The 23313-nt window shown below is 45.4% G+C and overlaps 1 protein-coding gene across 1 annotated transcript in view; it reads left to right on the top strand.

The window, feature by feature from the left end:
• Positions 1 to 23273, top strand: part of Cplx1 (complexin 1) — a 32110-nt gene extending 8837 nt beyond the window's left edge. The window contains exons 3-4 of the mRNA XM_021163829.2: positions 16334 to 16509; positions 21506 to 23273. Of these exons, the coding sequence (XP_021019488.1) occupies positions 16334 to 16509; positions 21506 to 21703 (374 nt within the window). The 3' untranslated portion in view covers positions 21704 to 23273. The remainder of the gene's footprint in view (positions 1 to 16333; positions 16510 to 21505) is intronic.
• The last annotated feature ends 40 nt before the right edge of the window (positions 23274 to 23313 follow it).

Here is a 23313-nt window from a genome sequence, read left to right as displayed (position 1 = left end):
CATAACCTACAGTACCTTCTTCAGCCCTCCTGTATCAACCATTAATCAAGAAAATGCCTATACAGACAGACTTACTTCAGCAAGCCTGATGGAAGCAGCTCCTCAATTGAAGTTCTTGCTTCCCAGGTAAGTAATTCATGTCAAGTTGACAAAAACTAAAACCAGCACAAGGCGTTTCTTCTTAATTTTAAAACTCCAATGGATAATATAAAATCATGCCAAACACTCTCTAGTTTTTGCCTAGAATTCTTTGACTTTTTTTTCTTGTATTTATCAGATGCCATTGTGTGGCTGGACTGTCATTCCTGTGGCTTTATTTGAAAAACTCCAGTCAAGGACAACAGCAATAGGCATGCCAAAATGGATGGGGCAAAGATCGCCAGGCTTCAACCTTTCAAGCCACTAAGAAATGCTGAGGCTGGGAGAATTAGTCCTCCTCATAGAAGAGCACACCGACTGTCTAATACCAAATGGTTAGCCCTGAGAACATACGTACAAATAGCATCATACGAACTGAACAGGTTATATTTAGGAATATACATGTATATATACATGCATATGTGCATATAACAACAATTATAAAAAGAGGCCATGAATTTGAAAAAGAGCAGCAAAAAGGGGTCTATGGGAGGGTTTGGAGGGAGGGAAAGGAAAGGAGAAATAGTATAATTATATTATAATGTCAAAAATAAAAGAAATCATAAAAATCAAACAACAAAACCCAATAAATATATGAATTAAAAACCCACTGGAGCCAGCTTTGCTGCTGTTCAGTCAGGGCCTGTTCTCTATGGCAGTGTCAGCACCCAGTTATTTAGTTATTTAATGTGTCATCATGGTAGTGTATGGACATGACCTTTATCACCTTAACTTTGAGAGGTACTTCCTTGAGGTTTCACTATTTAACATTAATACAAAGACTAAATCTTTTTAAATATCTGCTACATAACTGGAAGCAGAGTAGGAAGATTGCTACAGGCCGGCCTGGTCTACACAGCAGATTTCACTCCATTCAGGTCTACAGTGAGAGACCCTGTCTCAAAGTAAAAAAATAGAGACAAAACAGCTAAACAAAATTTCTAGAGACTCCATGTTCTTTAAATACATTGTTTCAGGGTCAAGGAGGAGACCCAGTGGGAATCCGCACTTGCTGCTGAGCCTGATGACCTGAGTTCAATCCTTGGGTTTCTACTTAGTGGGAGAAGAAAACTGATTCTCAGAGTTGTTCACTGACCAACATACCCACAGCATGGCACATTCTCATGTGTATACACACACATACACACAATAAACAGACAGATAAATAAACAAACAAATAAATAATAAATAAATGTACATATATATATATATATATATATATATATATATATATATAATCAAAACAAAATAAAGCTGGGTGTAGTAGCACATCTTTAATCCCAGTACTTGAGAGGCAGAGAGGCCAGTAGATCTCTGAGTTGGAGGCCTGCCTGGTCTACATACCAAGTTCCCAGTTAACAAGAGCCATGAACTGAGATAATGTTTAAAAATAAATAAATACCATTATTTCATTATTTCAGCTCCAACTGCTAAGTCAGAAATGGTCAAGACTTTGCCAAGGCAACTTTAAAGGTTCTATGTACTTTTAAAAATACAGTTTATTTAACATAGTAATTTTGCTTATTTACAGGTACATCGTGTACTATGTGCCACATGTGTACATAGTACATAATGATTGCATCATGTTCAAAATCTTCACCCCTAACTCTCCTACCCGCAAAAGGCAGGGTGTCACTATGATGTAGTAGCCCTGGCTGGCCTGGCTCAAGATCCTTCTGCATTCAGTTCCCAGATGCTGTGTATTTTCATGCTTTCTGATCTCCTCCTATTTTGTAGGTCTCTTTTTAGCTAGATGTAGAAGGTTGAGCTAACATTGTTTTTTCTCATACACAAGTATTTTGATGTTCACATTGGATTTTGTGATACTTATACATTTATTTCTTTAAATTTGCTTTGCTTTGGTTTGGTTTTTGGTGGTTGTTGTTTGTTGTTGTTCTTTGTTTTTAAGATAAGGTCTCAAGCTGGGCGTGGTGGCACACGCCTTTAATCCCAGCACTTGGGAGGCAGAGGCAGGCAGATTTCTGAGTTCGAGGCCAGCCTGGTCTACAAAGTGAGTTCTAGGACAGCCAGGGCTATACAGAGAAACCCTGTCTCAAAAAACAAAAACAAAACAAACAAACAAACAAAGATAAGGTCTCACTATGTAATCTTGGCTGGCCTGAGACTTACTACTTAGGCCAGGCTGGCCTTAAACTCATAGGCATCTGCCTCCCAAGTGCTGGGATAAAGGCATACACCACTCTACACAGCCAATAAGTTTGTCTCTTAAAATGAAATTACATTTTCTTATTAAAATAGTATAGGGTAACAGGAAAACAATACAGGCAACTATGAAAATGAAATGGCATTCTTGTAGATACATCTCCACTGGCAAGAGCCCTGCAGAGTTCTCTTCCTGCTGATTTATTGCCAACAGTGTGTGAGAGCCACCAGTCAATAGCCAGCCAGAGAGAACGGCTTCTGTAGCCACTGTGGTTTTAAATAGTCATCCCACCATGAACATGGAAACAAAGGGTTAAGGAATGGACCTCAACAGATCCCCCCCCCTTTTCCTGTTTTCTGGTTTATATCATAAAAGATACTTTATAATTTCTTTTAAAATATTTATTTCATTTTATGTATATAAGTGTTTTACCCTCATATATGTATGTGTACCACATGTGTGCATGTGTCCATGGAGGCCAGAAGAGATCATTAGATCCTCTGGAACTAAAATTACAGATAGTTGTGAGCTACCATGTGGGTGCTAGGAACTGAAACCAGGTCCTGTGCAAGAGCAACCTATGATTCTAACTGCTGACTCATGTTTCTACCATCTATAAAAGATACAAATGAACAAGTAGGTGCTGAAGTCTGAGAAGGTCAATGATATGACTCTGGTCTCAGTGGTCACCACTCCCAATGCAGGAGTCTGGTCTCATTTCCCTCCTGGAAGCACCCATTCAGCTGTGAATAGTAAATATTCAGGAACTCTGCATGCTTGGACAAATACTCAACTTGGTAATGAGATATAGAATGAGTGTAGCCTAAGCTTCCAGTTTCAGAAGCAGTATATGTACATTTTCACACCTCTTCTCCACCTTTCCTAACAAGGGCCTGGGGGCACAGGGCAGTGCATTGAGTCAACAGCCTCTAATCCAATGGTGCCCTTTAGATTCACGACCTATGAAGTCAGTGACAACTTTATCTAACCAGAGGAGACAGTTACTTTCTATTTCTGCATTTACCTTCTTGGGAGGTGTCTGCAGGCCTCCTCACACATTCCTAAGTAGATGCCTACCTGGATCAGGTGTCACTTCTGGCACCTTACAACATATGACACTATGCTCCTAGGTGTCATCCTCATAACTCATGCCTGTCTCGCACACTGTAAGCTTTGTTCAGTGAGGAGCTAACTAGGACTGTGTTCATTTATTACAAAGCCTTTTGTTTGTCCTGTAGTTAATATGACTCTTATTTTTCACTCCATCTCTTCCTCTCCAGACAGCAGCCCTCTGTACCATGTGTTCATGTGGTTTACCATGCAGACACACTGTTAGGCATGTTTCTCTCCTTGGAGCCTTCTCTCTGTATTGGTAGATTTCTAGACAGCTACTTAATAGGTATCTTTCTAAGAATGCGGTGGGGAGGTGAACAGGTGTCTTTTTTTTCCCTCATTAGAGGCAGTTGGGCTGGGTATAAAATTACAGATTTGAATGAATTTCCCATATACACTTGAAGATTGTTGTTGTTGTTATTGTTGTTGCTGCTGCTGCTCCAGCTTATGAGGTATTAGGTGAAGTCAGAACCCGTGTGCTTCCAGCCTGCTGCATAGGCATTTAGGGTTCCCATTCTGATCTCAGTACCAGGAATTTCTTGGAGTTAAGCACTTGCTATGGATCTTGTTTCATTCATCCTGCTAGTATGATGTTCAGTTCCTGGAAATACTTTCCTGATGCTTCTTTGTTCTCTTCCTTTCCCTTCTCTCTCACTAAAAACTCAGCCCTGAGATCCACTCTGTTTTCTTCTGGGTTTTTTGTTGTTGTTTTTCACTGTAACTTTTATTCTTAGTTCTAAAAATTTATCTTCTAACCCTTCAGCTCAGTTTTTATCATCTGTACTTGCACCTTTAAGTTCCAAGAACTTTGGAGTGTGGGTCACCTCACATTTGCTTAAGGGTAGCACCTGGTTGGTACAGTTAATGGACACAGCAGGTAAGCCTCTGTTTGCTGCCCGCAGGCTTATGCAATATTGTATTTGGTTTCCCTGTCTTGCTGTGTCTCTAATTGGAGACTTCAAGTTCATGTTCTTCTGACTGGAGTCTGGTTCACAGGCTGTGTGAGACTCTGAACTCCTTTTGGTTATGTGTAGTGAGCTGGCTGGTATGCTTCTACACCTTTATGGAACTATGGTCTGTCAGAACCTAAGTGGCTGAGTGATGGACCTGAAGTAAGGGCTCTTCTTTCAGGACTTTGTTAGTTACTTTTCTATTTCTGTAAAGAGTCACCATGACCAAAGCAACTTACAGAAGAAAGCCTTTTGGAGGGATAATAGTTTCAGAGAGTGAGTCCATGATCATCACGTAGGGAGCAGGCAGACAGACAGAGTGCTTGGACAGTAGTTATGAGCTTAAATCCTTATCTGCAAGAAGGAGGCAGAAAAATAAATAACTAGAAATGGCATGAGCTTTTGAAACCTCAAAGCCCTCCTCCAGCGGTACACCTCCAACAAAGTGCAATCTCCTAATCTTTCCCAAATAATTGCATTAGCTGGGGACCAAGTATTCAAATATATGATCTTATGGGGACCATTACTTTAAACCACAAGGACCCAAACATTCCTTCAGCTCTCTTTGCAGCTCCATGCTTTACACCATCTCCCCAGTGCCTTGGATCTGCCTCCGTGTTCCTTTTGTTTTCTCTGTTTAGTATGCAAAGTAATGGGTTCCATTATGGTATTTTCATGCATGTTTTGGTCATCCTTCCTTATTTTTTCCACCCATCTATCTCCACCCCACATTGGCTCTTTCTTCTCTGCTGTAGTCTTCCTGTTTTCACATCAAGTATATTCACTCTTTCCTCACATTCAGATCTGTTTTTCCCTCTCATAGTCCACTTTCTAGTTTTATGACCCACACACATGCATGTGCACAGACAGACATATATAAAAATTAAAGTATAGAATTAGAATATGAAAAGGAATATTCAGCATTTATTTTTCTGAGTCTGTATTATTTCACTAAGGATTTTTTTCCTTATGACTGGATGAAATTCTATAGTCTTTTTGTTGTTGATGATGTTTTTCATTTATTTGTTGAAGAATATCATACATGCGCAACAGTTTTCTGAAAAGTACTCCAATAGCACAAGAAATCATCTTAAGGATTGGCAGATAGAACAGGTAACACTCCAGGTCATTTTCCAGCCCATTTATTGTTGCAGAGAATTCAATAAAGTAGTCTTAAACAACAACAAAAAACCCCATAATTGACAAATGAATAAATGGTATTACCCTATGAATTAAAATGCCTCTGCATAGCAAAAGAAACTATCAGCGGAGTATAGACACACCCTACAGAATAGGAGAAAATTCTTGCCAACTATACTTCAGAAGGAAGTTAATATGTAGTGAATCTATAAGGTTCTGGAAAAATTGAACATCCCCTGGTTTTTGTTTTTTGTTTTTTGTTTTTAGTTTGTGTGTGTGTGTGTGTGTGTGTGTGTGTGAGAGAGAGAGAGAGAGAGAGAGAGAGAGAGAGAGAGAGAGAGAGAGAGAGAGAGAGATGGTCTTGTTAATCCTGCAGTTTGCCAGAAAAATCAACTCCATCATTTTTGGCCAAAATTAAAACAAGCTTTAATAAATATTAAATACTGACCAAGAGATGGACTTTGGTCAGAGCTATTTCCCTTAATTTCCCAGCTGGAATGGCCTCAATCCAGGTGTTGCAGGAGCTTATGTGGACAAACTTTCTTTCCCATACTTTCCCATAAGCTGTTATTTTCTGAGAACTATAATTCCCAACACTTCAGGGAGTTGCCTGGTTCCTAGGGTAGATGATGTTTGCAATCTCCCTATGTAGCCCAAGCTGGCCTAGAATTCACAATTGTCCTGCTTCATCCTCCTGGGTGCACTACCATACATGGCTAACAGAGTTTAGAAGGGAATTTCTATCATAAAACTCTACTAGAAGATAGGCTATAAACAATTAACTTTAGCTTTTACATAACAATCTAGAGAGATAGTTCAAAGGATTAAAATAGGGGGCAATGAATAAAATAGAGAAAAATAAGCCAAAGTAAGTTCCTTAAGATCAATCAAATTGATATGCCTACAGCCAGACTGATCAGAAAAGGAGAGAAGAGACAAATGACAAATATCAGAAATGGGGATGTGTGCGTCCCTTCAGATGTACGGTAGTAAGAGAACAGTAAATAGATATTATTAATATAGTGCCAAGGAATTGGCCAACTTAGATGAAAGAATGCACTCATTGAAAAACTGTATTAAAGAAATTAAGACAGCAGGTCATAAAGTAGGGTGGAATGTTCGTAAGACTCACATCTACTGAGTGCACATGAAAGAAGCAGGAGGAGGAGGAAGAAGAAGAAAGGAAAACTCCAAACTAAAATATTAAAGAACAAAAAGAAAAAGCAAGACTAAAAATCAAAGCCAGTGTAACCTTTAGGTTTGTACTGCACAGTGAGTTCTGTGGAATAGTGCATAGGAGAGTGAAGGTAACTGTGGAAGACCAAGGTTAGCAACAGGACTGCAGAATGTGTCTGCATGGGAATACTCACCATGGTGCAAGATAAGTGTCTCTTTTGCCTCAAATCCATAGTTCTACCTAAGTAAGAGGAAAAACATCCAAGAGCCCCAACTGAGAGAGTGTGCAAAATTCTCAAAAGGCTCAAATAACGGTTATCATTACAAACACAAGTCTAAGACATTGGCTGGCTCAGCAGAGACCAAAGAGATATGAAAACTGTTTGTCATGTCAATTTTTGACTGGAATCCCTGAACAGGAAAGAGGAAGTAAAAACCCAGGAAACAGTCTGAGCATGGTGGAAGATACATTTTATGCTAGGAGGCACTGGCAGATGGATCTTTGTGAGTTCAAGGCTACTCTGCTCTATCTACCAATTTCCAGACCAGTCATGACTACATATGGAGACCCTGTCTTCAAACAAATAAACTCACAAACGCAGGAAAACTGAGCAGAAGACAGGCTTTGGATACAGTATTCCTGTGTTGGTTTACTCTTAGCAGTGTGTCTGAGAGCTGGAAGACATCAGTTACCCAGGAAGCTGGGTGCAGCTTCCAGAAACTTTGTCCTGTTCCTTTGTGCGTCTTCTGTAAATTTAAATTGTTTTCAAAACATTTGTTTTAGTGGAGAATAGCTCAGTGACCAAGAGTCTGCCCAGTATTATGTAAGGCCCTAGGTACTGCTAAAGTTCTAAGTACTGCTAAAAAGTTTCTTTCTTTCTATTCATTTGTTTGTTTGCTTGCTTGTTTTTGTTGATTTTTTTTTTGGGGGGGGGGTAGGGTTTCTCTGTGTATTTAGTTTTTCTAGAACTCACTCTTTAGACCAGGCTGGCCTTGAACTCAGAGATCCACCTACCTGTGCCTCTCAAGTGCTGAGATTGAAGCTGTGAACCACCACTGCCTATCTTAAAGGGTTTCTTTTTAAAACGCACACATACACACATTTTTTATTACATTTATGTGCATGTGTGGTGGTGTGTTTGTAGAAGTCAGAGGACACCTTGCAGGAGTTGACTCTCTCCCACCATGTAATCAGGATTAGATTCAGGTCCTCAGGCCTAGCAGCAAATGTCTTAGCCAGCTGAGCTATCTCACTGACTTGGAAAATATACCTGAGATAACATTTGCGCCCCAGGATTCTTGGCCAACCTTATCTACAGATGGAATTCTGGGTAGTTACAGGTACAAAGCGATATCCATCTCAAAAGAAAGGAGAGGAAGGAAGGAAGGAAGGAAGGAAGGAAGGAAGGAAGGAAGGAAGGGAGGGAGGGAGGGAGGGNAAGGAAGGGAGGGAGGGAGGGAGAGAGGGAGGGAGGGAGGGAAGACGAGAGAATCAATATTCACCCAAAGCAATACAATGACCAACAAACACATGATAAATACTTGAAATCAGTTGTCACAAGTGAAATACAAGTAAGGCCCACCTGTCATCCACACGGTTGACTGCAGTCAAAAGGCCACCGAGACAGTATTGAAGTATACAGCGACACAGGTTCATATTTTCCACAGTACAAGTGTAAGAGGCAGACCTACCTTAGCAGGGTCTATTTCTTCCAGGTGAAATCTGAATTTTTTGAACATCTTGTCAGTAACTCTAGGGAGGTACCTGGCCAAGTGGTCGAAGTGCGGGAGTTGCCCGTAAGGCCCACTTTTCAGTGTGTATCTGCAGGCCATGGATGGACAAGCTACTGTAACTGCGGGATTTTCCACCCACACCCCAGTTCTCGAAATAATGACTCTGAAACATTATTGATGAATAAACACCTAGGCCATAAGCTTTGGCTCATTTCCTGAATAGCTAGTAACTTAATTAAACTGTTTATTTATTCCATGAATGCCATATGTTTACTTACCTCTCCTCATTTTCATTGGCCAGTGTTCCTCAGATTTTGGGGTGAATCCTGCCCACGCCTGACTCTATCCCAGAGTTCCTTTCTCCCTACCAGAACTCCCACCTCCTATTTCCTGTCTCAGCTAATCCACTATCAGTTTTTTTTATCTATTTCTGTATTTATTTTTTTTTAATTTTTTATTACGTATTTTCCTCAATTACATTTCCAATGCTATCGCAAAAGTCGCCCATACCCCCCCCCCACTATCAGTTTTTTATTGATAGGTGATGCTTCCACACAGTACACAAGAGATTCTCTCAACAAGTTACTCTGCAGTGACACCCCACATGGATAGAAGAGGGGCTATTCACATAGAAGCATGGCACTTAGTCGTCAGGACAGTCCCCCATTATAGACTGTGGGCTCTACTGATCTAAATTTCTAGAGAACACAAGAACATTTCTGTGGGGAAAAGGAGATCATCTGGGCCCTGAGATGGGTTCTGTGGCTACCAGAAGCCTATCTTTGGCTTCACAGATTTGTATTTGTCTGAGAAGTTTCCATTGTGCTTTAGCGGTGGGTTCTATGTGGCAGAGCACCTTTTTCTTTCTTCTTTCTTTCTTTCTTTCTTTCTTTCTTTCTTTCTTTCTTTCTTTCTTTTTTTTTTAAATTTTTTTTGCCATGGTCATGTTGTAGACTCCGCCTCTCAGGCACATGTATACAAAGCAAGACAAAGGAAGCAGGCCTATAGTCAGGCATGATGCAAGTTCTAAAGGGGATGAAAGCCGTAGCCATCCCAGGGACACAAGAACCCACTGACTTGTTAGTCTGGGGAAAGGAAGCAGGAAGGTTCTGGGAACACAAAAGTGCTCAGAAAAGCACCTTATGACACAGGTGCCCAGTGGCCACTGTCCTCTGGGTAGCATCTGCGTCATAGCTGATGCTTTGATACTGCCACATCTCTACCTTCTGCAAATGATCTCCACTGAACTCAGGTTGGGCTTGTCTATAGCGTTCCCTAGAAAGTGACAGATGACTGATGTCAGTTTTCCTTTGGCTGAACATTACTCTGGCCCATGTGCTGGTTCCTAGTCGGTTGGGAGCTCTAGTTCTCTCTCTCTCTCTCTCTCTCTCTCTCTCTCTCTCTCTCTCTCTCTCTCTCTCTCTCCTTCTTCTCCTTCTCCTTCCCCCTTCCTTTCCCCTCTCCCTCCCTCTCCTTCCTTTTCCCCTACTCTCTCTCTCTCCTCCCTCCCCTCCCCTCCTCTCTCTCTCCTTCTCTCTCCCCTTCCCCTCCTCTCTCTTTCTCCCTCTCCTCCTCTTCCACCTCCTTCACTTCTTTCTTTCCTCCCTCTTTCCTCCCTCCTTTTCCTTCCACATGACTTCTGGCATTGCTTTTATGCTAATTTAGTAAAAACAACTCAGAGAATCCACTTCTTCCAAGAACATTCTAAATATCATGGGAATTATCTGTTTTTTGAATGTTTGAAGGATCCCATCTGTGAACTCCTAGACATCACTCTCAGCTTTTTATAGTAACTATATTTTGAGGTATGGATTTCACTCACAATTTCCCATGATGGTTGAAAATACAGTGTATTATTTGGTTATTTGCTTATTTGTGTGCGTGAAGGTGTTGGGGTATGTGCTTGAATGTGCGAGTGGGGAGTGTATGTGTAAAGAGACCAAAGGAGGATGCTAAGTGTTCAACCGTATTATTGCCACTTTATTCCTTTGAAATAGCAACTCTCTCTGTGCCTGCAGAGAGGCTGGCTCCCTCTCTCTCCACCTCTTACCTGCTTTTTGTTACATCAGTCATGGGATCTAAACTTAGGTACTCATGCTTACATGGGAAGTACTCTTATCCACTGAGCCACTTCTCAATCCCCTGGCCATTTTAATTTCCTTTCTGTTTTGGCTTGCTTGCTTTACTGCTGAGGGCTGTGGCAGAGGCATGCCTCCTCCTGCAAGCCCACATGGCCTCAGAAACCATGTCCAGACGTTTGCAAGCTGGTGCTTTCTAGGCCTATATCAGGACCTCATTACCTCTAGTTTCCATGTTGGAAGTGACTATAATCTAATATGCACAGCCCATCGGCTGCTAGGGAGGCTACTTTTGCACACATTGCACAGGGTATATCTTTACCAGTCATGCTTTGACCAAACTGGTCACAACCTCATGTCTGCTTTGGGAAACCTACCAGGGAGATGGAATTAAAAGAAATTTAAATTTTTATTTCTCTTTTTATTGTGATAATATATATGAGTTGTACTATTTAATCAATTTTAGGTGTACAAAGAAGTAGCATTAAACATATGACACTATTGTTCAGCCATCAGCTCTGCTTCTGAAATATTCTCATTTTTCTGAACTGAAATTGTTCCAGGAAAACATTAGTTCTCTCTGTCTCCCAGCCCCCAGATGACTTTCTTTTCCCCGCTCCATGGATCTGAGTGCTCTAAGGACTTCACAGCAGCTGTCCTTTGTGATTGGCTCATTTAACTCAGTATAATGTCCCCCCAGAGTTTCTCCATGATGCCTTGTGTTAAAACCTCCTTTGTTTTTGTTTTGTTTTGTAAACTATTATTTTTATTTTATTTTTTACACTCCATATTCCATTCCCTGCTCCCACCATCCACCCTCTGACTGCTCCACATCCCATACCTCCTTTCCACCCCACCCTGTCTCCATGTGGATGCCCCTAACCCTCACCCCACCAGACCTCTAAACTCACCCCACCAGGCCTCCAGTCTCTTGAGGGTTAGGTGCATCATCTCTGAATGAACACAGACCCAGAAGTCCTCTACTGTATGTGTGTTGGGGGCTTCATATCAGCTGGTGTATGCTGTCTGTTTGGTGGTCCAGTGTTTGAGAGATCTTAGGGGTCCAGATTAATTGAGACTGATGGTCCTCCTACAAGATTGCCCTTCTCCTCAGCTTCTTTCAGCCTTCTCTAATTCAACAACAGGGGTCAGCTGCTTCTGTCCATTGGTTGGGTGCAAATATCTGCATCTGATTCTTTCAGTTGCTTGTTGGGTCTTTTGAAGGGCAGTCATGATAGATCCCTTTTTGTGAGTGCTCCATAGCCTCAGTAATAGTGTCAGGCTTTGGGACCTTCCCTTGAGCTGAATCCCACTTTGAGCCTATCACTGGACCTTCTTTTCCTCAGGCTCCTCTCCATTTCCATCACTGTAATTCTTTCAGGCAGGAACAATTATGGGTCAGAAATGTGACTCACTTGATGCCCTGTCTTCCTGCTCAAGGTATAAGTTCCCTCTCCCTACTGTTAGACATTTCATCTAAGATCTCTCCCTGTGAGTCCTGGGAGTCTCTCATCTCCCGGATCTCTGGTGCATTCTGGGGGGTCCCCCAACCACCTATTTCCTGAGGTTGCCTGTTTCCATTCTTTCTGCTGGCCCTCAGGGCTTCAGTCCATTTCCCTCACCCAATACCAGATCAGGTTTCCCTCTCCCCCCAACTGCCCCCCACCCCACCCCCCGTCACCCTGTCCACTTTCACCTAAAACCTCCTTTGTTTTTAAGGCTGAACAAGATGTAAGATATGGACAGACACATTCTTTTCTTTCTTCATTCACCTGTGGGCTGATGCTTGTGGCTTTGTCTCCTGGATATTGTGACTGACGCTGTTCAGACCAATGGTGGACAAATATCTGTCTGAGTTCCTGCTTTCGACACTTTTGTGTATGCACTCACTGGTAGAATTACTGGGTCATATGGTAATTCTGTACTTGGCCTTTTTATTTTATACATGTAAGTGTTTTGCCCACAAGTGCATATGTGTACCATGTGTGTTCAGTGACCTTGGTGACCAGAAGAGAGCATTGGATCCTATGTAACTGGAGTTACAGACAATTGTGAACTGCCACTTGGGTGCTGGAAACCCAGGTCCTCTGCAAGAGCAGCAGCATCTCACTGTCCCAGCACAAGGTTCCCCGTCCCCAAACCTTCCCAATACTTCCTGTTTTCTGTTTTTGCAATACACGTCCCAGTGGGCACATGGAGTCGTATCCCATTGTAGCGGAGCTTCCCGAGGGGTGAGGATTATGGGGAAGCTGACATGTAGCCTCTTGTATTTTTTTCAAAGAACTGTGAAATCATGGGTATCTTTGCCCGTGGGGCTTTCTCCTTGTTTTCCTTGTAGACTGTGATGTCTTTTTCTGCACAGAGCTGACATATTGTAGTGCACTGGGCAGTCCCCTCAACCTCCTCTAGGACCCTGATCATCCTCTCCTGGGTGTGCCACATCCCCAAGTGCACTGCAGCCACAGATGTGACCTAGTCATGTGACCACATGCCCAAAACATCCTTGTCTCTAGCCTCGTGCCAGGGTAGTGGACATCTGTGGGCTCATGACTCAACAAAGATCCATTCCTGTCAGATGGCTAGCGTGAGATGGCTAGGTAGAAGGGTGTATGCAATAACGTCTGGCTGCTTTCCCAAGCCTCTGCCATGAATCCCCTTTCTCCAAGGACTCAGTGTGCACCTTCTCCAGAAGTGGATACGATGACATAGAAAGCATCTACAACACAAGCACTTTGGAACTATCTGTTACTCTCTTGGCCTCCCTAGGACTCTGGAGAGGGTGTGTTTTCATTCTTTATTGTTTTGTTTTGTTTTATTCTGCTTTGATCCAAGATCTCATGTAGCTCAGACTGCCCCCAAACTCACGATTTAGTTAAGATTGGGCTTAGAATCATGATCCTCCTGCCTCTGCCTCTCAAGTTCTAAGACCACAGGTGTACATCACTATTTCAGGCTTGTTATTTTTATTTTTTTTTCTGTCATTCATTGTGCCGCCAGAACCTCACATTTATCAGGAATTTTAAGATACCCAAAAGTCTAAGTCAGAGATTCAATCCAAACAGCATGCAAATGCACCCCGCGGTATGTATGTCACCATCTTCACAGTAAGCTTGCCCGGCAGGGGAATGGTTTGTCTTCCACAAGCCTTGGAGCTTAAATGGATAGCACCATAATTCACAGATTCTATAGATTTCCTTGTCAAATGCAGTTTGTTTCCAACATTGTAAATGCAAGTCCTCTCCTATGTGTGTCCAGCTGCCATTGGGTAGCTTGGGGACAAAACAACTGGCCTTAAGTAAATGTCACCTCTTGCCATCCTTCTCTGTAGTTAGTGCTGGTCAGTTTTTGCTGGAATAACCTGAGTGTTTTAGATAGAAGAAGATGTGAACAGCAAGAGAAGTGGAGACACGGAGCACCGTGTCTTCTTAAGATGCCATGCTCATTATTGTTAGTTTATTTATCTCATGAAGAACAGCAGTGCTGCTGTCACACCCATGTGATGTAATGTCACACCCGTGTGATGTGATGTCACACCCGTGTGACGTAAGCACATCCTCCTTCACTGTTGTTTTCCATATCAGCTCGGATTTCCTCTATGGATCCTCTCTTCCAATCTTACACTGGGTTAACTTTTTGGTTTGTTTGGTTGGTTTTGTTTGTTTTCAAGACAGTGTTACTCTGTGTAGCTCTGGATGTCCTGGAACTCTGTAGATCAGGCTGATTTCAAGCTCAGAGATCCTCCTGTCTCTGCCTTCCAAGTTCTGGAATTAAAAGCATGGTGGAATTAAAAGAATGTATATATATTCATTCCTTGGTAAAAAGATCTATTAAAACCCTTCTCATATGTGTGTGCATGTACATACCCATATTTAATTGTCAATATGGGTGTGTGAATGCCACCATGTGCATGTACCACAGCCTGGGGTCACCCAGCCTCCAAGAGCTGCTGCCTCTGTAGTCTGAAGGCTCAGATGTGCAACATCTAAAGTAGATCTTCCTTCCAATCAGGAATCCCTGGTGTGTAAGGAAGGTTCAAGGAAGACCCAACAGGCACTCAGCTCCATAGTGGCGCATAGTTACCGCTCAGTAAATAGTTTCCATTCCATCCTATGGATGGGTGGGGTGGGGGGCAGGCCTAAACAGGCAGCTACAAGCCACAAAGCCCCCACTGTTGCACCCCAGAGACTGCTCACCTTCCTCTAGGTCAGTGGTTCTCAACTTTCCTGATGCTGTGGGCTTTAATACAGTTCCTCATGTTGTGGCGATCCCCAACCACAAAATTATTTTCATTGCTACTTCATAACTGTAATTTTGCTACTGTTAATATTCATAAGGTAAATATCTATGTTTTCCAATGTTTTTAGGTGATTCAGTCCCCATGGGATCTTGACCCACAGGTTGAGAACCACTGCTCTAGGGAGAGACAGACACTAGATTCAGTTCTTTCTGTTTTAGAATGCCAGTACCTTCCCAGAGGGAGAAATAATTATGGGTCTCTCACTTAAGTGTGAATTAGCTTGCTCTAGTAAGAATATAAATTTTACATGAAAGCAGCCAGGATTGCGAGCTTTGTCCTTGCCTGCCTCAACACCTGCCAGAGACAGTTGTGCTAGAAGCAGAGAGATTCTAGTGAGTTACCTGTAAAATTGTTGGAAGATTACTTCATGACCCAGGGTCTCCTTGGCAAGTTTCTAGCTATAACTGAAAGCCGACCATGAAGCTCATAATTTTCAGTTAGATTCATTGATCTGCTCTGTTAGGAAAAGACTCTTTCAAGATTGCTCTCTGTCTCCATCCTGACATCAACAAAAAGATGTCTTTGGTCTCTTTATACCCTATTACCTGTGTTAGAGTTTCAGGCAGCCAAAATATCTCTGGCTCTCAGGAGAACTCCTGGCTCTTCAGGCACCTGAAGAGCCAGGCTCAGAAGTTAGTGCCCAATATCATTGTCCCACATTACTGAAGAGACTCTGCCTTCTTACCCGGGGTCCACCAGCCTCCCAGACATGGTCAGAGGGCATCATGCACCAAAAAGAGAACAGCTGGCTTGGCTCTTGATTGTCATGGTGTGTAGGGTTGGCAGGTACTCCAGAGACACAAAACTCCATGAACCAGCACCCCACTCTGAGATCTTTTGAGGCTTGCCAGGTCCCCTTCCTGAGTGTCATTGGTGTCTGGGTACAATGGGCTAAGGATCACCCATTGGTGTGTAATTATAGCCTCTGTCCTATGGGCTAAGCTGCAAGGGCGTTTGGGGTGGTTTCTGTAGGGCCTGTGACTCAGGAACTCATGAGAAAAGTGGTACCTAGCATAGGGGCAATTAGGGCTTGGTGCTGAAGATAAGCAGTGCCTTCAGCCTGGGTTATGGGTACATGCCTGTCACCTACTTTAGCAGCTACTATTGCCCACCATACGTCTGTTCCTGCCTGTTCATCATCTATGCATCTGCACATCTGGATTTCCCTTCCATCACCTTCTGTTCAATCCTCTGCAGGACAAACGTCTCAGGAAGGATGCACATCTGCCTCAGGAGCACATAGATGAGCAGATACATCAGTGCACACAAACACACATGTGCAGTGACATGGCCATACACACAGATAACTAGATGAACATGCAACTACAACACAACCACTCACTATATATATGTGTGTGTGTGTGCACGTGCGTGCACATGTGCGTGTGTGTGCGTGTGTGTGTGTGTGTGTGTGTGTGTGTGACACACAAAAACCATCCAACACATTCACTTCTCTCAAGGGATGGGCACTACTGGACTCACGGCCAGCAGAAGGGACTAGGAACCCAGAATGATGCTGCCTGATCTCTGCTGTTATTCCCAGGGGCCACCAAGGACATGGGGAAGATGCTTGGGGGTGACGAGGAGAAGGACCCAGATGCCGCCAAGAAGGAGGAGGAGCGGCAGGAGGCACTGCGGCAGGCAGAGGAGGAGCGCAAAGCAAAGTACGCCAAGATGGAGGCAGAACGTGAGGTCATGCGGCAGGGCATAAGAGACAAGGTGAGCAACTGCAGAGAGGAGAACTGCAGGCAGCAATCCCACCAGAGGCAACAGCTTCCTTCCTTGGCTAACAGCTCCCCTTTCACTCCTAATTCAGGGATCTAAACCTTGGGGACTTCACTATTGGGGGACTATAGGTGTTTGAATCTGGTTGGGGGTCATTCTGAGGGCTGCCCTTTCCTACTCCTCACGTCAGGAATGGTTGTTCTCCAGGAGTTCTGGCCCCTGCCCAGAAAGAAGGCTCTAAGAGAGGAATGGGGATTGGCTGAGCTGGGAGTCTTTGTGGGTCAGGAAAATCAGGGCCAGAAGTTCCCCTTTACCTTTGCCTCCTGGACTTACGCGGGGTGGATGGGTGGCAGCGTCCCTGCTCCCAGTCACCTTTGTGGCTGTCTCTGGGGGTAGTAGGGCAGTCAGAGAGCATTGTGCCTCCTATTCATAATGGAAAAACTGAGGACCCATGTGGAATCCTGAATTGAGGACCACATTTAGCCACCTCTTTTAAGAGGATGGTCCCTGCCCACTCCAGAAGGGAAGCTCCAGGCCATGGGAAGAAACAAGTCATCTAGATCCTTCCAGGCCCTGTGGGGATGGTTCAGCAGGCTTGGGTGAGTAGGTGGGGAGCAGGGAGTAGGTCACATAATCCTCCAGTCCTGGACTTGAGCTGCTAAACTAGGGAGCAGACATCCTAGGTTCTAGATCCCCCTTCCTGCCTGTACATCCACACCAGGTTCTCTGTTCATGTGTCTGTGGTTGGGCCAGATCTTTGCGACTCACAGGGAAGGAAGCTGTAACTCCTAAGGTGGATAGCGAGAGATGGCCAGTGGGTGGCTGGAGACATTAGGTCCCTGATCTCACAAAGGGCCAAATGTGTAGCTGGCCTCCCCTCTCCACCTATGTTTGGCCTCCGAGGTAAGCCCTAGCATACCCTCCATTCACACTTGGTTGTAGAGTGCTGTTTATGGGGTCTGGGCTATGCACTTGACATTTGTCTTGAAGCACTGTCACTGGGCAGTTTCCTGGGTCTTGTAGAAGGTGCTTGCTCAGTTTGCTTTGCCCCTACCTTCCACAGCCAGTGAGTCACTTATTGTGTTTAGCAAGATGTGCTATTGATCATGTGAGTGACGTGGTAGCAGACCCCAAAATTAATTGTAATGTATCAAGAGGGGTGAGGATGAACATGAGAAGTAGATAGAGAGTTAGAGACTGACAGACAGACAGTGATGCTAAGGGGGGGGTGCTTAGAGGGACGGAAAGAAAAGCAAGAGAGAGCTGAGAGCCACAGAGGTCCCTCCCTAGGTAGAGTTAAGAGGGAATAGAACAAGGTTGGAGTAGAGTGCTATGCTAATGCCCAGGTGTGCAGTGGCTCTGGCAAGTTCAGGGTTGGGGCTGGGTTTTTGATCCTGGAGAGTCCTGTGCTTGGTTCAGTACCCCTCAGGAAGTTCCTGCCAAATACCACCCTACCCACAAAGCTTTGACCTCTCGGTGTGTTTAAAAAATTGGGACTCAAAGAAGACATGCAGGGTACCTTATCCACTGCTCTGTTTTTACGCATTTCCCTAGAAATTGTGAAGAAATTTGTTCTTCAAAACAATATTTCAACATGTGGGTTGAGACCCCTTGAGGGATCCAATGACCCTTTTACAGGGTCCCCTAAGACCATTGGAAAACACAAATATTTACTTTGCAATTCACAACAGTAGCAAATTACAGTTATGAAGTAGCAATGAGATGATTTTATGGTTGGGGTTCACCACAACATGAGGGGACTGTATTAAAAGGTCACAGCATTAGGAAGGTTGGTAGCCCCTGCTTCAGAAGGTTCAACAGCCTATGCCTGGCTGATTAGGGAAAAGAAATGCAGAATATTCAAGTGATCCCCTAAAAGAGGCTCCTCTGGTGCAGATAAAAAGGGTGAGCCCAAGAGGGGAAAGTTGTAGGGTCAAAGCCCCAGGCACTCCCAGATGTACTGGGCCCTACCCCACATCATCCCATGCTGACAGGATGGGATGGAAGCTGTCATGTTTCCAGACATCCAGTTGCTTCTGTATCACTGGCTGGCCACCCAGAAGCTATCAGTCCTGACTCCTGGGCCTCTGCTGCTGATGCTCCATCTCCCCAGCTCCCCATAGGTGTACATCTTGCTGATCTGGTTCAGCCCTCACTGGGCAGTCCCTGCTACCCACTAGGACTGGATCCCCAGCCTCCCCCTGAGCTATGTGTACCCCTAGTGTCTTGAGCCTTGGTCAGACAGTGAGAGCTGAGCAGTGTTCCAAGGCTCCTCTGTGATAAGGGGGAGAGGAAGAGACTAAGAATGGGGTCAGTTTTCATATCCTCATGGTGTGATGCTCCTGATAACCTATCTAAAGAACTGGGCATGGCCATTCAGGATTGTCCCAGGGTGGGGCGGTTCCTGGAGAAGTATCCATATCCATTAGGAAGCCATCTGAGCAGGTGTTTGATTTGCAAACCCACCATCCAATATCTATTTCTACCACCTATTTGTGCACACAGCCAGATTTCCACACACACCTCCAGGTTTGCATATGCACTACATGCTTTGTGTATGCTTCCAGCCGCCCACAGTGAACTGTCTGTTGAGTCAGAACCTTTCTTCTGGTGAGGAGACAAGGCCCAGGTGTAGAGCTGGCATGTTTCTGCACCCACAGTTCTGTACTCACCTGGGTTCTCTCAGCCTGTATGGTGATGAAAGCCGTGCAGGTGGAGACTGGCCAGAGCTGTTGGCTCTTAGCACTCATAGCCTTTACTTAACAGTGTTCTTAGGTCTTTTGTTGTCTCCTATACATGAAACCCCCTTAATCCAGCTCCTCCACATCTTCACCTGGCTCGGAAAGGTGTGCCTTCTTGCATACCTGATTGTTACTTCCCGTCGCCCTGTCCTTGGGCTGATGCTTCTGGACACCTGACACAATGGATACCTGGCCTGGGTTAGGTTGGCATTTATTCCTGGAGTCCAGAAGATCAGCACAGGCCACAGCACCTGAGTCTGGCTCTGGGATGTGGTCTAAATGGCATCCTCTGGCAGAATAACCAGGACGTTCCCTAAGAGAGCTCAGTGTGGCTGTAGCCTCAGAGTGACCTTGATCCTCAGTGGACAGACTAGCCTTCAGGAACATAACCACGGCAATAGTCACAGAGGTAGCTCAGCCTCTCTGATTGCCAACAGACTTCACCTGGCCTACTCCTGCAGCTCTTCCTCAGGCTGGAAGGAAACTTGCTCTGGCCTGACCTAGTTTCTGGAGACATCTCTTCTGGCCCACGCACTATCCCACAGGACACTAGCCACATGTTCTCCCTCTGCAGCACAGGGGCTCTGTCTGTGTGGATGAGGTTTTCCCAGTAGCTGATCTGCAGTGAGACCAGTGCCAGGTTGCAGCCGTGGAGAGGGCCTATGCTGTATGCCTTTCATGCCAGCTGACCCAGCACTTCTCTAGCACTAGCAGGTCCTAGGGAAATGGCTGTCCTCCTGCCACGCTTCATCCCCTGGTCATCAAGGCCTATATTCTCAGATCTGTTAAGGGTGTGGAGGGATGACCAAGGAAGCAGAGATGAGCCCTTTTATTTATTAGGGAGGTTGTGTTTTATAAAAAGATAGAAAGAAGGAATATATTTAGTGGAAGTATGGTATGGTGTCAGGGAAGGAGGTGCCTCTGTGGGCCCATGCTGAGGCATCCCTTCCCCCTGAGGAACCATCCACTCAACATTGGTATAGTATAGAATAGAGTTTATTCAGGGCATGGGGAGGGGGAGTTGAGAGAAAGGCAGAGAGAGAGAGAGAGAGAGAGAGAGAGAGAGAGAGAGAGGTGGAGTAGAGGCCGACCATGAGCATGTGAGAGAGAGGTGGAAGGGAGTGGAAAAAGAAAGGGAGCAGGAGCAAGAGGAGAGAGCAAGAGGGCAAGAGAGAGAAAAGGGGGTAAGAGGCCCTTTTTACTGCGAGTTAGGCATACCTGGCTGTTGCCAGGTAACTGTGGGGCGGAGCCTAGACTAAATGCCAACAAGGGATCCTCGGCGTCCTCTGGTCTTGATTGAATTTAGCTACTGCATCCTCTACACTGGAATCCACCAAGAGAGAGGAAAGGCACCTCTGATAAAGGACAAGCGCCCGGGCAGACACCCATCTGGAGATGGAGTATGCCGCTTCTTTGTGGGGGTGGGGCAGGCTGGTGGCAGAGCAGATGTCAGGAGTCTCTGTGTTCCCTCACAAGTGTGGGGGTGGCGGTGGGAAGCAGTGAGTTTGTTGGGTTTATATGCCCTCAGGCTTCCAGGAGGGGTGATCTGCAGTAAAGGCGGCTGGAGAAAGAGGATTAGTGAGTGATGTGGAGGGGGAGGTGTGCCAGGAGTCTCCACCAAGGCATCCTACAGAGCAGCCTCTTACCTCGATGGTCTCATGATAAACAAAGTGTGTTTTGCGATTTTCTCCACCCTCCTGCCGCTCCTGTTCCTCCCTTGTCGCACCCCTCAAATTTACTTTTTAATAATTACATGTAGGGCACGTGTCTACAGTGTAGGTAGGTGCACATCAGCACAGGTGCCCGAAGTGGTCAGAGACTTTGGATTCCTTAGAGCTGGAGTTACAGACATTTATAAACTGCCTGACTCTGGCACTGCGAATCAAACTTGGGTTACTCCAGAGGAGCAGTAAGCGCTTGCAACTGCTGAGTCTTCTCTCCACACACTCCCAGATTTTTTTTTTCTCTTTCACATCCCATGTGTCCTTCAGGCACCTCTTAATTGTTCCATCTTCTGTGTGTTTCTTCTAAAACCTGGGTGGGATAACTGTTGGAGCCCTGGTGAGCAGGATGGGCCTGGAACCTAGCTGGAGTCTTCCTCAGCCATAAATAACACCTTTCAGAGCCGCTGGTTGGTTTCTTCAGTGCAGGGAGGACCTGGCTTCTCTGGTATTACATCAGTGCCACCCAGGTTGGGAACTGGGGAGGGAAGTATGCAAGCCCCGCCTTGACTGCCCTTTCCTTTACAGTATGGCATCAAGAAGAAGGAGGAGCGTGAGGCTGAGGCTCAGGCAGCCATGGAGGCCAACTCGGAAGGCAGCCTGACTCGACCCAAGAAGGCTATCCCACCGGGCTGTGGCGATGAGCCAGAGGAGGAAGATGAGAGCATCCTGGACACTGTCATCAAGTACCTGCCTGGGCCACTGCAGGACATGTTCAAGAAGTAATGATATTGGGTCAGCACCAGGAGCCCTGCCCACTGTACAGACCCCCGCGGAGTCTCCCCCCAACAAGGGATGTTGGGAGCAGATGCAGCCCCCCTACCCCCGCAAAAATAAGCCATAGTCCTAGATCTATCCCGCCCATGTCCCCCTCGCGCCTCGGGAGCCTCTGGCCACCCCTCCCCATACTGCCATCACTGACCCCACCAGGCAAGGGTGTGACCCTCAGGCCCCTGTGCTGTGCATCCTTGCCTTTGGGTGGTTGGACCCCTCCTTACCAATCTTAAGTTCACCATTCCCACAGAGCCTGCCCAAGGTCAGGCCCCGAGGGCCAGCCCTGACCACCCCTGGATGGGTGGCTACCAGTCAGGGCCTAAACTCAGGAGCACAGCCATAGTGGGGTGGGACTTGGGGAATGAGCAGTGGGTGCTTGGGGGCCCCAGCCCTTCCCTGAGTCCATTGCCCCAGTTTCTGGACTTGTTGGACCTGCTGGACCATTCGCTCTGTCTTCCTGTCTGTGAGCTACCACCCTAGTCTTCCCCAGCAGCCTTTGCATATTTTGTCCAGCTGTCTCTTTCTCTGTTGCTCTGCAAGGTTTGGCTTAAGAATTCCACGGCCAGAGGAAACACAGCAATAGATTTGGAGCGGGTGGTCTCAGACACACTTGGAGTCCCTTGACATCGTCTGTAATGCACTTTCCAGAGTCCCATCTTTCCCTGATCCCACCTCTCTCTGGTGGCCTCCTGTCCTCTTCATGTGGGCAGGCAGTCTCCTAAGATATTCCTGGCTTTACCCCTAGACACCTACCTTCAAAATGCCCAAATTCCTAAAAGCCCTGGGTTCTGGTGATTCACGTGCAGAGCAGACAGAGGGCTGCATAATCAAGTGTCCCACCCTCTCCACTATTCCTCCTCTGAAGGGCTGATAGTGGCCGGTAAATGCAAGCTCCTGGGCTTGGGCTGTGGTGTTTTGTTCTGTGTGTGGCCCAGGGGCAGTATGACCCAACTACTCCCCTTTGCCCAGCCAGCAGCCATTGTTCTTCATATTTGTTTAATTTACATCATAATATGTTGAATCTCAGGTAAATGAGGTCTGTATTTGGTAAGTTTTATCTTGACAGAAAGGCCAGCCTGGTCTTCCCGATAACCCTTCCTGTCCACATTAAAACTGAATTAAGTGTCCATGAGTTTTGGGCCAGGTGTGTGGCTTAGCATTGACCTTCATGACCTTACATAGCTCTTTAGAGAAGCCATAACAATTAGACTGCAATACTAATCAGAATGCCCTCTGCCCAAAGAGATGAAGCATGCTCGGCCCACAGTACCTTGCTCACCTGGGCCATTCTCTGCGCCTCTGGCTGGTTTTCATGAATTGAGAAGCCAGCTCTGAGCAGATGGCCCTCTCTTGAGTCAATCCTGCATCCTGTTCCTAGCGCATGGGGCACCGGGCGCTGAGCTTAGAATAGCCCATGTGTTACCTGTCTGTCTGTCCTCGTGCCTGCACCTCCTGCATGTCAGAGGCCTCACATTTTCTCTCTGAGGGAATCACAGCCAATAAACAGTGATTTCACACCGTGTGGCTATTCCTTCCAAGACTACCATTCGACCTGGGTGTGG

The sequence above is a fragment of the Mus caroli genome, chromosome 5 (genome assembly GCF_900094665.2).
Source record: "Mus caroli chromosome 5, CAROLI_EIJ_v1.1, whole genome shotgun sequence".
NCBI classification, from domain to species: Eukaryota; Metazoa; Chordata; class Mammalia; order Rodentia; family Muridae; genus Mus; species Mus caroli.
This window is presented reverse-complemented; position numbering and strand designations above follow the sequence as displayed.